This window comes from Mangifera indica, unplaced genomic scaffold (genome assembly GCF_011075055.1).
Source record: "Mangifera indica cultivar Alphonso unplaced genomic scaffold, CATAS_Mindica_2.1 Un_0059, whole genome shotgun sequence".
Classification (NCBI taxonomy): domain Eukaryota; kingdom Viridiplantae; phylum Streptophyta; class Magnoliopsida; order Sapindales; family Anacardiaceae; genus Mangifera; species Mangifera indica.
The window spans coordinates 139,988-156,451 of record NW_025401151.1 but is presented as its reverse complement, the minus strand read 5'-3'; the positions used below and the strand labels follow the sequence as shown (position 1 = coordinate 156,451).

Genomic DNA, 16,464 nt, shown 5'->3' with positions numbered 1-16,464 from the left:
TCTTGCAGTTATTAGGATATAATTTGCAGGCAACATGCCCTCCAAGCTTCTCTAGCAGTTATCATCAGTCTTCCAAAAAGGCAGATTATGTGAGCAGAGTGGAACTAGAGATGGCAAAGGGCAGGCAAGGGATGACCCTTTGCCACCAGTCCCTGGTGCCAAACTCCTACTAATGTGCAGCTTTGGCGATCATATTATCCCCGGCCCCCACGACAAATCCCTCAGCTACATAGTCAGAAACACACATCTCTGTTGAGTAAATGCACCGTCTATCTCTCTAGAAATCTACCTCCAAAAGATTCCACAATTTTGCTCCAGCCTTATACAAGTTGCAGCCGCCTCTCTAAGAATCAAAAAACATGCACACCGCCTATCTAAAATTCTCCTTCTAAACTCGCAGCAAACCACTACTCAAAAGAAGGATGAAGAAAAATTAAAGTCAGCTAACTAACCAACATCGACAACTATACATAGGCTTGATGCCCAGCAATATGTGTGTGCAAAAATTAGTAGAGTGAGTGCGTGCAAGAGCTGTGAGTGTGTGAGTTGAAGAGTTTGGGAGTGAATGTTTGATAAGGAGATGCAAGTGTGCACAAATATAAAAGGTGTGAGTGCAAAAAATAAAGAGGGCCAGTGATAGTGAATGGTATGAGTGATTAGGTGTTGTGCTGCGAGCTAGTGTAAATTAAATAGAGAGCTCAAGGTTAGTGAGTGTGTGTGTTTGAGTGTTTTAAATATGGCAAACGTGTAGAGAAGTGTTGTGATGCATGTAGGTGTGGTTTTGTAATTCTTGAGTATTAATAAAATTATTGTTTTATAATTACCATTTGGGCTAACAGTCTTGTGGTGGTTCACCGCCACTCATCACGATCCTCTCTTTGCACCCACCTCTCTCTCTTCTCCATGGCCGAAGCTTCTCAATAAAATACCAGCTTGCTAATGAAGACCTTGATTCTCTTGTCTCAAAGAATATGACCGGATAACATCAGCGTCAACTTCTTTATCTTCTACACTGATTTGTTTGTTTCTTTTCTTCAACAAGCCTGAAACAGCAGCCTCTATGGGATTGCTTCTTGATGATGCAAAATCAGAACTTGGTTTGTTGATGTTCTCAATCGCTCTGTGCTATTTCCAAGAAGGCTTTCTGACACCACCATGGATTGCTTACTGAATCTTGATAGTGACAATGATTTGGAGTCTCAACCTGAGGCCAATCACAACAGAGAGGTGAAAAATGTGGCGCATGATGTGCACTATTCTATGTCAGATTCACCAGTTCTAGAAACTACTTCATCCTTGGGGTCATCTTCTTCAAGTCCAAGGAAGCAATTAAAAAAATTCATTCAACCTGAGCACAAACAAATTCAAACTAAAACCTAGTAGATATGAAAAGAATCAAACCACAGAGGTTACTGGAAGAAAATGAAATACCAATGAAAACAATTTTCCCAAGAAATACAAGGAAATTTCTGAGCCTTCCAAAATCACCAATTAAATTATCCATAGGTTAGCACAGATGTAAAAAAGGCTGTTACAAGGACAAAATAACAAAATTATTCCCCATGCTCCAACTTTGAAATTTAAGAGCTTACCACTTGATATGTCCCTAGCAGTTTGCCAAGCTGGTGAGCATGTGGCTCTTCATCATTCACCTTATCCACCATGATGTACTCAATAAATATTTTCTGCTGACTGAAAGTTTAAGATTAAAAAATGAGCTAAAATCTGAAATATTTCACAAAAAGACAGGGGGAGAGTCACAGAGAGAGAATTGCAAATTAATTTTCAAGAAACATTTGTGAATCAATTGCAACTTATTCTTTTGATATACATGAAGTGCATTCATAAGATTTTCCAGAGGAAAAGCTCGAGCTGCAGGCATTATCTGGCAGCAAACTCTCGAACTGGTGCGTGAAGGGATACAGCTAAGTTCAAACCCGGTGGATCACTATGAAGCTTATTGATAGCATGAACAATGCCAACCTACACAAAGGTTAGATGCAATTGGCAGGCTTGTAAGTCAAGTGTCTCCTGCATTCATAAGCCATTACGCCATTTTAACATAATCAATGTAATATTTCTTAGAGATAGGCTTTGACAGTAGCTCCAGCCAATTACTCCTAGCAATGGACAGTGATGGAATAATGTCCTCCTCTAATGAACTCAAGAAACATTCTCTAACACTAGCCTAAAATGAATAAGACATGAAAAACTAATCCCTTGAAGTTCATGTATATGTACAAATTAAACATTACATAATTAACTAAATTAATCTAAGTAGTAATATTAATGAATATTGTGCGATTAATGCAAGTAACAAACTAGTGAAATGATATTACCCAAGTCAAGTAAATTCAAGACAATCGCCTATAATTAAACATTATGATCACATAGGATTCAAATCAAAGATTGGGTTGTTAACAACAGTGGAAAAAAAAAAAAAACAAAATTCACCTGCAATATCTTGTCCATCAAATAAGCCACAATAAATGGAACGAACACTAAGCCAAAAAAATACAGAGAAAGGCAACTTACAAAAACAAACACACTACAAAAAGAATGTTATAGACACTGAAAAACTCAAGGCCGGGAGGAGCCAACCCAGCAGCAACAAACCATTCCCTTCCAGGCAAAAACACAATGAGGAACTACAACAGGAGAAGCAACACCACTCTAGCCAAAAAAAAATAAAAGGGTTTTTTATCAACTAATTTGAGGAAGTTTGAGATGTAAACACACCAGTTCTTTTCATAATACTTATTTTTCAATCCAGGGGAGGAGAAGCTACACCACTAAAGCAAAATAACTTCTATTGACAATAATGAAATAACTTCAGTATAAACTGAAAAATGGAAAATCATAAAAGAGTCAAAGAAAGACGAATACATGATAGGAGAGACGCCAGAGAGAAGACGAGTTCCCGTCGACCGTCGTCAATGCAATGATGAAGACAAACAGTTCGATGCACAAACGATTCGAAGAAGAATTCACCGAGATTTTGAGCGCCGGTGAGGTGACATTTGAGACGTTGGAGGGGAGAAATTTGAGACGGCGGACTCATCAACAGAGGAAGCCAACATTTGACAAATTCTGTGGGTTAGGGATTTTGACAAGTTCTCTACAAATTTGAGTATGGAATTTTATTTTCTATTAAATATTATTTAATTTTGATAAAAATATTTGCTTCGGGTTTATAGTTTAGATATTTTTCTAGCAGTGGATTCTTGAATTGGTTTAGCCTCAAAACCCATTCGATTTGGTTCAACTAAGCGTACATTCGTTTAGTTTCAGTTTGAGCCAAATTTGTATAAGAAGTTTTCGAAATTGAGTCGAATTCAAGCTATGGGATGTTCAGATTATTATTAGACTTCGATTTGAATTTATAGTTCGAGTTCACCTATAATTTATTACTCGAATCGATAGTTTGAATTTATGATTTAAATTCTTTAAGTTTAGAACTTGTTTTCAAAACGATATCATTTTATCAATTATTTTGGTAAAACAAGATCATTTGTTAATGAGCTACAAACTCGAACGATATATTCAAATTATAAATTCAATCTGAATTATTTTTTATTTGAATCTAACTCAAACCAATGTCAATTTTGGCTCGATGAACTCAAACTAAATTATTTTTTATTTAAGTTAACTCAAACTATGAGGTGTTCAGACTCGGTTTAATTCATATTCATCTCTAGTTTTTATAAACCTATTAAACCAATAAAAATGAATTTATGAATTTTTTAGTAAGAAATTAAAAAATACGTCAGTGAAAGTATAAATTTGTTTATTTTAATTTTTCATTTATGTTATGGCATAGCTTTAGTAGATTTACCAATAAGGGATTATATATATATATATATATATATATATATATATATATATATATATATATATATATGTGGTTCTTGCTTTATCATTGATGTTGTTTAAATAAAAAAGATAAAAGTCATTCTTCTGTATCATGTGTAGAATCCATTATTCACAGTTTAACTAGATAGATAATCATCAATTAGAAAGATCATAAACAACAAACTAAGAGCATAAATAACATACATCACTACACCTTTTATTTAGGTGCCTCATACATCTTGCTGAAACTGCAATTTGATCTTTTTGAGTTTTGCCAAGGCATCTTTCATATTGATCCTCTGTTCGGGTGACTCCATGGAACAATTCAAAGCCAAATTCATGATGCTTAACATGCAATTCACTTTGGCATCAAAACCATTCTCATCTCTTAATAGATTAGCATCCACAACTTCTGTTACTGTATCAGGCAATGATGCCTCCACCAAGCTCTTTAAACTTATTTCTCTAGCAAACATCTCATCTGTGGGCTTCTTTCTCGTAAAAGCTTCCATCAACAAAATCCCAAAACTGTAGACATCTCCTCTTGTGGACACAATCCCCGTTGATCCATACTCTACAAATTTACATTATATTCATCATTAAAAGTAAATAACATTCTAACCAAGATTTATAATTGAAACTTCACCTGGTGCCATATACCCCATAGTCGCTAATGTAAGGGTTTGTGTCTTCGAATCTCCTTCGTCTAAGAGCTTGGCAATGCCAAAATCACCCACATGGGCGACCATATCTTCATCCAATAAGATGTTCTGAGGCTTCAAATCACAATGGATGACTGGTGTTGAATAATCATGATGGAGATATTCAAGAGCCGATGCAACATCTATCATTATGTTCAACCTTTGTAGCATATCCAGAAAATAGTTGTGAGAATACAACCACTTCTCAAGACTACCATTGGGCATGAATTCAAGTATCAAGGCCTTAAAATCGGTATTACAACAACTGCTCACGATTTTTATGAGATTTCGATGACGAATGTTACGCAATACTTCACATTCAGAATCAAAGCTTTTAAGTACTCTTTCTACTTGCAAATTAAAGACTTTTATTGCAACTATAGTTCCATCTGAAAGTATCCCTTTGAATACTGAACCGAAGCTGCCAATACCAAGCAAGTTACACTCACTAAAATCATCGGTGGCTCGTTGAATTTCTAGATATGATGTTCTTCTCCATGTTGCTAAAGGTAACGAATCAACTTGATCAACTAGAGAATGTTTTCTTTTATAATGATACCTTATGAAGACAAAAGTTACAATCACTACCAATAAAATTGGTAGGACTGAAGGCAAAATGTATTTCATTACTAGTAGTTTTGATTGGTTAATGGTGTCAACATTGCAAAGAGGAACCCCTTGCCTTGGCAAACCGCACAATGCATGATTTAATAAAAAGGATCGAGCAGAAAATGTTTTGAAAGGACCTTTGCTTGGAATTTCCCCTTGTAAATTATTTACAGAGACATTGAAGCTTTTGAGATAGGTGAGCGCCTCCAATGATTTGGGAATTTCACCGGAAAGACTGTTGTTTGAAAGATCCAAGGATACCAAGCTTATCAATGCCCCAAATGTGTTGGGGATGGCACCTTCAAATCTATTGTCTGCCAAAGATAGAGTTTCAAGAGCTTGAAGGCCCCCAACGGTAGTGGGAATGTTTCCTGACAAGAGATTTTTTGACAAATCTAGATCTCTCAAGACCTTCAAACTCTGTATACCTGGAGATAAAAGGCCACTCAATGAATTCGATGACAAGTTTATCTGCAATATATACTGAAGAGTCCATAATGATGGGGGAATGCTAGAGTTAAATTTGTTGGAGCCTAACTGCAGATCTCTCAGAGAAGTCAAATTCGCCAAACATGTTGGTATTGCCCCAAAGAGCATATTATCATTCAACAGCAGTTTATTTAACATGTGTAATTGGCAAAGCTCGTAAGGAATGAATCCCAAAAAGTTATTTTTATTTAGCCACAGACCTTGGAGATTCTGCAAATTTCCCATCGATGTTGGAATAAATCCACTCAAATCATTTTCCGAAAGATCTAACCTTATCAAGCTATGCAAGTTACCCACCTCTGTAGGAATGCTGCCCTTGATCTTGCAATTACTTGCGACAAAAATTTCAAGAGTTTCAGATAAATTGCCAATTGAAAGTGGTATGACTCCATACAGTGGATTAAGATCCAAGACTAGACTCTTCAGTTTCCTGCACTTTGTCAAAGAAGACAGAAAGCTCCATTCTGCAGAGGGAGATTCAGTGGTGAAGTTATTGGTCTTAAGGTTAAGCCGTTCAAGGAATTTCAAGTTGCCCAATGTATTTGGAACAGGCCCAGAAAATGAGTTGACGGCCAGATCTAGCACAGCAAGCTTGGAAGCATTGGTAATGGAGGTGGGGATTGTTCCAGTAAGTTTATTATTCCCTATGGCAAGACCCATCAAGTTGGGAACCCCATGGCCAATGGTTGATGGTAGATAGCCTGAAAGTTTATTGCCAGTTAAACTAATATTTACCATGCTTGAAATATTGAAGATTGAGGCTGGAATTACACCACTTAAGCTATTGGAATCTAGAATTAGGATCTGAAGATTTTGCAAATGGCCTATCTCCTCTACAATTTCACCTGCCAAAAGACAAACATCTAAGTAAAATGGAAACAGAAACGCTGAAACACGTTCTCAAAAATATAAGAAACAGAAATGTGTAAATATATTAAAATTTTAAACATTGATAATGTGATTCCAATGGGATAAAAATTGCAGAGTTAGTAGACAATCTTGTCCTCATCAGGTAATATTCACAATTTATTTTTAGCATGATACGATACATGTAGCTTTAACATCGTAATTTGGTTCAGTCGAAGACAAGAATATGAGTTGTATAATAAAACATGTATAATAAATTGTTTGTAAACATCTAGAGTATTTGTAAAAAGTTGTTTATAGATTTCGATCTTTCTACCAAAGAAACCTGTTTTAAAATCTAAAAAGAGTTTCAATTTTTTTTAAAATATCTTAAATGCCCCCAAAATATTTCGTACCAATTTCAAGGTGTTTTAGAAACCGAAATATTTCAGACACGTAGAGACTCACCCCATGGTGTGTTTATGTGCTTCCAAGGCAAACATTCATGCATAAAACTGAAATGAAGACAAGGCTATATAATACACAAGTTAAGCAATCAAGTTGATATGTCAAACAAATCAAAGTGTGCACCTACAATATAATTTTAAAATTAATAAAACTATTTTTATACACATTAAAATATAGAATTTGATATACAGATGTGATTAGATGATTTTAAATAAAGAATAATACGTCCAGTCACATGATAAAAATATCATTTGTTTATCTAACTATATACTAAAAAGTGCGTGAGCAGACCATTTCTCCATTAAAATTGCAAGTCTTCAAAAGTGTAAATACCTGTTAAGCTGTTAAACCTGAGAGATAACGCTGTAAGAGAAGTACAGTTCTTGATATTCTTAGGAATATTGCCGCTTATCGCATTGCCATCAAGATTAATCTGTTCAAGTGTTGGAATGTATTTGCAGATATCCGCTGGGAGATTGCCGAATAGGCCACTGCTTTCAAGGAAAATAGACTCCAGAGAAGATATGTTTAAGATGCTTGACGGGAAGAGACCAACTGTAAATTCAAGATCCAATCAAAATAGACTAACAAAAAATTTTAGTTCACTAATTTATCGTGAAATTTTGACTACTAAATTGCCTAAATGATATGTAATTTTGAACATCGTTTTGAGATACAGCGAAAACTTGTACTGCTGGCTATTTTTAAGAGTGTGACAGGGTAACTCTTTATATATACTGCCAATTATTCGTAATGTTGGGTTGGGACATATATGTTTTAAGTTTGGGATTGTTAACGGTTGGATACAGTGACCCAAATTCAATATTGGGTGTCCTGAGAATAGATTGGGAGTTCCGGTAGAATAACATATCTTCCAATTTGAAGCAAAGGCACTACACCTGAAACTCTGAATTGTAGTAGAATATCGAACGACCAATGGAACCGTCTCATTTCCTTTTGAACGACCAGGACTTAAAGTCCCATTACAGGTGTTTCATCGAATGAAAAGGTTGTTACATTGCGGATATAAATTCGTTATATTTGTGGGTTTTACATGGTTTGTTAGAGGCTTAAGAAAGAGGATAGGTTTTTATGTTTTCAGCACTTGATATTAGAGAGTTTTTTTATGTCTCTTACTCTCCTTATACTAAAATTTCAACATTAGTGATTTCTCTTTTCTCTATCCATGGTTCTTCTTCTGTTTTGTGTTTTCCACATAAATCCTTGTGCTCTTTTGCTCTTTCATTAATTGTTTCGTGCTGCGTTAATTGTTTGATGGTACAACAAGCTTTGTCATCTGGCAAGTCAAAATGATGAGAGTCTTGGCCAAGGTAGGCACCAAGAACAGGCTGCATGGAAAAGCAAAGCAACCTGAGATTATAGACGATGATATGATCAAATGGGGCGATATGGATGAGAAAGCCCTTTTATGGATCCAGTTGACTTTGAGCACCAACAAACTCCTATAAATTATGAAGGAAAAGACTGTTGCAAGAGCATACACGAAATTGGAGGATAAATATATGAATAAATCTCTCACCACCAAGCAACAATTGATGCAATGCCTCTATGTTATACGAAAGTCAGAAAGTATATTACTAAATTCACAACTAGTAGAATTTTCTTCAATTATTACATATTTGAGTAAGACTGATCTGAAAATTGAGGATAACGATCAAGTGCTTTTATTGTTGTGTTCATTTCTTTCTTCCTATAAGAATTTTAAAGACACTTGATATATGGAAGAGGTGAACTTTTCTTTGAAGAAGTTAAGTGAGAGGAAGCAAACATTACAAATGATGAAATTAGTAAACTATTTGTGTTAGTGATGTTAAGCACAAATTTGGGATGAGTTAGGTTATGGATAAGAAGCCTCACAACATATAACTCCTAATAGAGATTAGTTTAACACTCATGAATTGTTTAATGGTGGTGTGCTTTTGGGCACTGATTATGTATGTAAGGTGGTTTGAATAGGCAAGATATAAAGTAAAATGCATGATGGGGTGATCTGAACTCTTTCACGAGTTAAACAAATTCTAGAATTGAAGAAAAGTGGTTTGTTGTGTGGACAACATACAAGGTAGCTAGAATTTTATGAGCATTGTGTGTTTAGGAAACAAATGATATAAAGTTTCAGCACAACCATACATAAGACCAGAGGAAGTCTAGACTACCTCCATTCAGACCTATAAGGGTTATCTTAAATTCCTTCTAAAGGAGGTAAAGCTAGATACAAACTCGCCTTCATTGACGAGTCTACTTTTATCGTTGTTCATTTTGGCAATCAAAATGCGATTCATTTAACCAAATATCAGGTGCAAAAGGAGATGTTTTTATCAAAAAGATCAATATTGCAAACAAGCCAGCTAGCATGCTCACCAATCCTTTGCCTACTAGCAAGTTTGTCATTTCGTGTCAAGGTGAAGATTGTTGGATATGTGGCTCGAAATCTAAAATTGGCATTCCAGGTGTAAAATGAGAGTTCTAATAATAGAACTGGTGTTCCAATTTGAAGCATGGGCACTTGATATGAAACTTTTAATCATGGTAGAATGTCAAACAATTAGAAGAATGGTCTCATTCTTTTTTTACCAGCCACAACTTAAAGTCTCAGAGTAAATGTTCTGTTGTGGATAAAAATTCTTTATGTTCATGAGTTTTACATTCTTTGTCATCTTATTTTGGGCTATCCTCGTAAATTCTTGTATTTTTTTACTCTTGTATTGATTATTTAGTGTTACTTTAATTATTTTGATATTTGGTTTTGGCATCAGCTAAATTAACACGCTTTTAACTTTTTCAACTCAAGGTATGTTGATGCGCATTTTCTAACAAGACCACTTGCTATACAATATATTATGTATATACAACTTTGATACATAATTTAAATATATTAATGATGTGTCATCATGTGATTAGATTATTTTGAATTAAATTTAAAGTAACACTCATTCATATAATGACACATTATCTGTATACCCTAAGTATGTACCAAAAGTGTTTACATATAATATTCCTCCTCAATCTAAATAAAGAGAAATGTTATGTGTACACACTTCTATGTACACAATCAGGTATATACATGATATTTGATTATGTGATTACGTGTTATTTTATCATTCATATAAAATCACTGAACCACATAATTATAAATCATCTTTATACCCAATTGTGTATACAAAAGTATGTATACATAGTTTTATTGCTAATTATATATTGAATTTTGGAAGGAATTATACCATCTAAATTATTGTGACCAAGAGCTAAATGTTGTAGATTCTTCAGCTTGCCAATCCCTTGTGGAATGCCACCTGCTTGAGGGCAAAAATTTGCCAAAACAAGTAGTTATTAGAGATTAAATAAAATGGCATCGAGATTACATTTTACAACCTTCTTGACAGCCAAATTATGCTAAAATGAGAATCATACCTAATCACGTGATAATATAATATATATATTTTAAAAAATATATCCACATAGTTTTATTGATAATGGATACACATGCCTGTTAAAAGTAAACTATGTTTATAAAATATGATGGAATCATACCTTCTAAGTTGTTATCATTAAGAAGCAACCACATAATCTTACTCAAATTTCCAATATTTTGTGGTATGAGCCCTGTGAATTTATTGTACGACAATGAATAACCATTAGCCTCGCTGCAGTTGCCTAAACTTCTTGGAAGCTGGCCAGAAAGTCCATTATAAGATAGAGTTAGCCATTCAAGTTTTGGAAGACGATTACAGAGACCATCCGGCACACTGCCAGACATAAAATTGTAGGTTAAACTAAACCCTTGTAGCGAGGAACTGTTGAAGATGCTACTCCAAGGTATGAAGCCCGAGAGGAAGTTAATTGCCATATAGAAAACTCTCAGCCTGGTGAGCTTTGCAATCTCTGGTGAAATGCTTCCTTGAATATTATTGTCGATTGCCCACAAGACCTCTAGCGTAGTTACATTGAAGAGAACATCCGGGATGGTACCTGTGAAATTATTATATTCGAGTTTCAGGATTTGGAGTCTGGATAAGAGACCGATAAATCCCGGAATACCTCCACTTATTCTATTATTACCGACAGAAAAGACTCTCAATCGGCGTAATTGTCCCAGTTCATTTGGCAGATGGCCATGGAAATTGTTGTAACTAAGATCGAGATTCACTAGGAATGAGAGATTGCCCAGGTGTGGAGAGACGGTACCACCGAGATCCATGAATGAAAGGTTCAAGGCTCTGACTCTTTCATGGCGAGCACCACAAGAAATACCAACCCAGCTGCAAATTGGATTAGAAATGGACCAGTTATACGCCAGTACACTGTAAGGATCGGAAGTGATATGTGCTTTGAATTGAAGAAGGGCAGATTGATCGGTTGTTAAATTTTTGGCTGTCATAGACAAGGTAGCCATGAAACAGTAATGCAAAAACAAATAGATGCACAACATATTGCCCATTTAATTGTGAGGCAGAAGTATGAAGTGGGATAAAAGAAAGGGATAAGAACTTATAACGACAAAAATTCAGCGTAGCTATGACTAGATAGAAACAGAGAAATTAGGCGCAAAATTAGTCAACTCCATAAGTTCGTGAAAAAAGAACAGGCGACTTTCATTTCCTACGTAAATTTCTGCCACTTCTTCCACTTTTCTCAAGTCTTTCCACAATTATTCCATCAGGAAGACTGAGAACAAACACAGCTCAAGGACAGGCAAGAACCCACAAACATGCTCCTTCCAACAATAGTTAATGGTAGGGCCGAAGCTACATTTGCTAATTTGTTGTAGCTACCAATTTGATTGAAACATAAGTGGAAAACATCAAAAGTCAAGCAACCTAGTCTAATTAGGCGTGAAAGAAGGAAGAGTCTAATTTGACCCAGCTACGATACCATTAGTTTGATACAGCGATTCACCCAAATTCCAATTAATTTGATAGTGATCAGAATAAAAAGAAATCATAATTCTTATTAATTACCTGAAAGACGCCTACGAATCTTAGTCTGATTCCCTAAGGAAACGCACAGAAAGTTAAATCAACAGATTTCACAATAAAAAAAACGCTTCCCCTTCAAAACGATAGTTGGTTTTGAGCAATATTCCAATAAACCTACAAAGACACTGATTATTTTCTGATATTTCAAAACCTTTCAATTCGTATGTATGTATAATTATTATAAATTTATGATAATAATTAATAATATACGAATATCATTCAATTGAAAATACCACAACTGAGAAAAATCGACCAGGAAAATAAGAACGATTTCGATTGAACCTTGAGAGAATCGATATTTGATTAAGAAGGTTAAAGATTGTGATGTGTTTCGGAGTGAGAAGCAAGCTAGCAATGAAATAGAGGAAGAAGAATCTAGAGAGAGAAAAAAATTCTGGGAATTTGGTTTTGAGCAGTGCTTTTAAAAAAATTTCGATTTAGGTATTTTTTAAGTGAATTTTAGTTCCATTACTTAATAAATGTGAGTTATTTTATAAATCATAGTTTGATAAATAATTAATATGGCAATGTTTAGATTCAGTCCCTTAAATACTAAAGGGTATGGTTGGATTCCAGCCGCTTTGAAAATCAGCTTATTTCAATTCAATTTGGTTTAAATTTATTTAAAATTCAAATCAAATTTCATCTTTAAAAAAGTTGGATTCGGTTTGACTCACAATTCGGGTAGATGATTTGATTTAATTCAAACTTGGTTTGTGATTCGATTTGAATTATATTAAAAAATTATTAAAACGATATAGTTTTATCTATTATTAGATAAAACGACAACGTTTTATTAACGGGTCATGAATTTAAATTATAAATTCGAGTCACAGATTCAAATTATAAGCCCAAGGCATGCTCGAGTTAAATCATTTTTATTTGAGCTGAATTCGAGTCACAGATTCAAATTATAATATTGCTCTATTAAAATTGCAAGTCTTCAGAAGTGTAAATACCTGTGAAGTTGTTATACCCGAGCTCCAACTCTCTAAGAAAAGCACAATTCTTGATATTCTTAGGAATATTGCCACTTATCACATTGCCATGAAGATTAATCTCCTCAAGTGTTGGAATGTGTTTGCAGATATCCGCTGGGAGACTGCCGAATAGGCCACTGCTTTCAAGGAAAATAGACTCCAAAGAAATTTTGACTACTAATGAGATGTTGTCAAACAAATTTATCTAGAACTAAAACTTAAGTCGTCAAAATAACAATTTAATTGCTAAAAATTTCATTTTGGCACCAAAAATTTCATTTTGTTTTACAACTAAACACTTGCCAAAACAAAATTACTCACAACTAAAATGTTAATTGCATAAAATTAATTTTAGCTGCCCATAATTTCCTTCCAACGAAAAAGTGTGGATTGAAAAATGGAATTAATTTTTGGCTATAAATCAATTTTTGCTACTATTTTTAATTAGTAATTAAAACTTAATTGTTAATTATATGTTTTTTTAGTGTCAGACAAATATATGTTGTTTATAATACAATTATCAAGGTATAAGGTTCACCCACACAATAATAATAATAATAATAATATTATTATTATTATTATTATTCCACCACCTAATGAGAAACTTTGTGAACAAAACTCATTGTACTAGATTCGAGCTTTGACCTATTTGGTGTAGTTGGTTTTGCCTTTTTATAAGTGGTTCAGCTCAGGTGAACAACTTGGACGGAGTTTTTTGTTATAAAAAAAAAAAAAAAAGAGATTACCTATAGAATATCTAGGGAATTTTATTTTCAATATTATTCCAAAAGATTATGCATATAAAAAATTCCAAAAATGTTGATTATTCCATGCAATTATATTTTTAATCACTTTTAAACTTATTATTTAATATAAAAATCTTTTTAAATTAATCAATTAAAAATGGGTTTTTAATAAGTTGATGCGTAGGCACTTAAAAAGAAAACATGCAATGGATTGATAGTAATAAATCTAAATGCAATTGGCAGGCTCAAATCATCCAAGGGAGACTGCAATAGTAATTGCATCCAAGTATTGAAGCGGGCTCTCGACTTGGAGGTCGAATTTGTGGAAATGGTTCATTGTCAATGTGATTTTTCTGGGGCAAAAACTATATTAATAATTCTCACAGTTAATTAGGAGATCAGAAATTGGCATCTCTTCTTTCTAACTCATTGCCTTATTTTTGTAGTTTTGGTATTCCACATAAGGAAGCAGCAATGGCATGCTGTGATGAAGTCCATCCACTAGCTAAGGCCTGTCTCTGTTTTGTCAACCTAAATGTGCTCTTTCAAGTCCAAATAGTGTAATTTTCCAAGTTCATTTGGCAGATTGCCATGGAAGTTATTGTCTCTGAGATTGGGATATTGTAGAAAATGAACTTATATATGACTGTGTATCAAAGTGAACTTATGTATGAGTATGAAGTGGGACAAAAGAGAGGGACCATACACTTTCATTCCACTTCCGTTTCTTACATAAATTTCTTCAACTCTTCCCCTTGTCTCAGATCTTTACAAAATTTTTCCATCAGGAAGATTGGGAAAAGACACAAGTCAAGGATAGACAAGGACCCACAAACATTTTCACTTCTATACACAATTTTTCATCAGGAAGACTAAGAAAAGACATAGGTCAAAGATAAACAAGGACCTACAAACGTTCTCACTTATTTATATAATTTTTCCATCAGGAAGACTAAGTACAGAGGCAACTCAAGGATAGATAAGGACCTACAAACGTTCTCATCTCTTTACACAATTTTTCCATTAGGAAGACTAAGAAAAGACGCAGGTCAAAGATAAACAAGGACCCACAAATGTTCTCACTTCTTTACACAATTTTTCCATCAGGAAGACTAAGAAAATACGCAGGTCAAAGATAGACAAAGACTCACAAATATTCTCACTTCTTTACACAATTTTTCCATCAGGAAGACTGAGAACAAATGAAGCTCAAGAATGGACAAGGACCCACAAACGTGCTCCTTCCAAGTAAAGGTAGGGGCCTAGCTCCATTTGCTAAGTTTTTGTAGCTACCAATTTGATTGAAACATAAGTGGAAAACACCAAAAGTCAAGTAACCAAATCTAATTAAGTGTGAAAGAAGAATTAATCTAGTCTAATTTCACACAGCTACGATACCCAAGTCGGCTCAATATTTTAGCTGAATTTGAGTCAAACTCACGCTCAGTCAAGCTCAAATTTCGCTCAGTCCAAATCCGGTGCTAATCAAAATAGTAACTTAAAACACTTATCATTTAAATCTTTATAAACATATTACAATCATCGACCGAGGTCAAAAATAGTCAAATTGGCCATGGAAAGAAGGTGTGAAGAAAAATCAGCAATGGAGGGAATGAGGCTCAAAGAAGAGAATTGATTAATTTGATACTAATCAAATTAAAAAGAAAAACATATTTCTTATTAAAAATTGAGAAAATTTGGCAAAAAAAATAAGAATGATTTCAATTGAACCTTGAGAGAATAGAAATTTGATTAAAAAGGTTAAAGATTGAAGTTGGAGAAGATGAATTTGTAGGATTGAAGTTGGAGAAGCCAAACAACAAACTTGTGGGAATTTGGTTTTGAGCCGTTCTTTTAAGAAAATATACGTTGTTTACACTCCCCCGTGAAAAGTTATCGTCACGTCTTTGATGTGAGTTGTTTACATACCCCTATAATATGCCAAGTTGTTAGGATAGTAGTCGGTGGTTAGCAGATACTCATCATACGATAAATGTATGTTGTTTTACTAGATTCGAGATTTAACTTATTCGGTATGGTTGGTTCCACCCCTTTGGAAGCGGTTCAGCACAGGTCTAGTTTCTTATTATTAAAAAAATAATAATAATAAGCAATTACCTATAGAATATCTAAGGAATTTTATTTTCAATATCATTCCAAAAGATTATATTCCACCATTCGATCCAAGCTGCTATGGAATAAAGTTATTCAATCATATGGGAGTCACTAGACAGAGTGACGATATTGCCGAAAATATTCCACCATTCGATCCAAGCTGTTTTAGTTTGAATTCAAACTCTAATCAAATTGGAACCAATGATTGGGTTTGTTTTCATGAAACAACCTAAGTTGATCAAATCTAAACATGTGAGTTCAAGCTTGTTCAAAGTTAAGTTAAAATAGATTCTTTTATATTCGAATTCAAATGAAGTCCAACCCTGCATGCAATGCACCAGAAGTAACTTCTTTTTACCTGCAGGTAGACATACAAATAAAGTGAAAGAAACTTGTATCCCAATATCACCCGGAGGGCCAAAGAGCTGGCTTTATATCTGAAGGTCAATCATATCACAATAGAGATTGTTTCATCAAAATGTGGTGGCTATCTAAGCTAGATTTAGTAATTTGGCAAGCTTTTTAACTTTAAGTCAATACCCCATGAAAACCCTGTAAAATAAATTCAAAGAAAATATATAATTGTAAAAAGGAATGAGTTACTATGTATATATACGGCCAGATGATGATCGAAAATTATTTCATAATATTAAAAAGGTAG

General features: G+C 34.2%; 1 protein-coding gene and 1 long non-coding RNA gene across 6 annotated transcripts; both read right to left on the bottom strand.

The window, feature by feature from the left end:
- LOC123207095 lies at positions 1 to 3,150 on the bottom strand. Of its 5 annotated transcripts, none has more exons than XR_006500217.1 (4): positions 2,992 to 3,150; positions 1,593 to 1,692; positions 825 to 1,348; positions 1 to 407 (listed from the first exon to the last, which is right to left on the bottom strand). It is a non-coding gene; the product is annotated as an uncharacterized LOC123207095 (long non-coding RNA). The 5 variants fall into 5 exon arrangements; XR_006500216.1 differs by lacking the exon at positions 2,992 to 3,150 and adding an exon at positions 1,832 to 2,886; XR_006500214.1 differs by lacking the exon at positions 2,992 to 3,150 and having other exon boundaries at positions 825 to 1,204; positions 1,290 to 1,348; positions 1,593 to 2,881.
- Positions 3,151 to 4,082: 932 nt separating this feature from the next.
- LOC123207104 (probable LRR receptor-like serine/threonine-protein kinase At3g47570) lies at positions 4,083 to 11,379 on the bottom strand. Its single transcript, XM_044624358.1, has 5 exons — positions 10,518 to 11,379; positions 10,148 to 10,279; positions 7,299 to 7,520; positions 4,499 to 6,496; positions 4,083 to 4,426 (listed from the first exon to the last, which is right to left on the bottom strand). The coding sequence occupies exons 1-5, from the start codon at positions 11,377 to 11,379 to the stop codon at positions 4,083 to 4,085; spliced, it is 3,558 nt and encodes a 1,185-aa protein (XP_044480293.1).
- Positions 11,380 to 16,464: the final 5,085 nt, after the last annotated feature.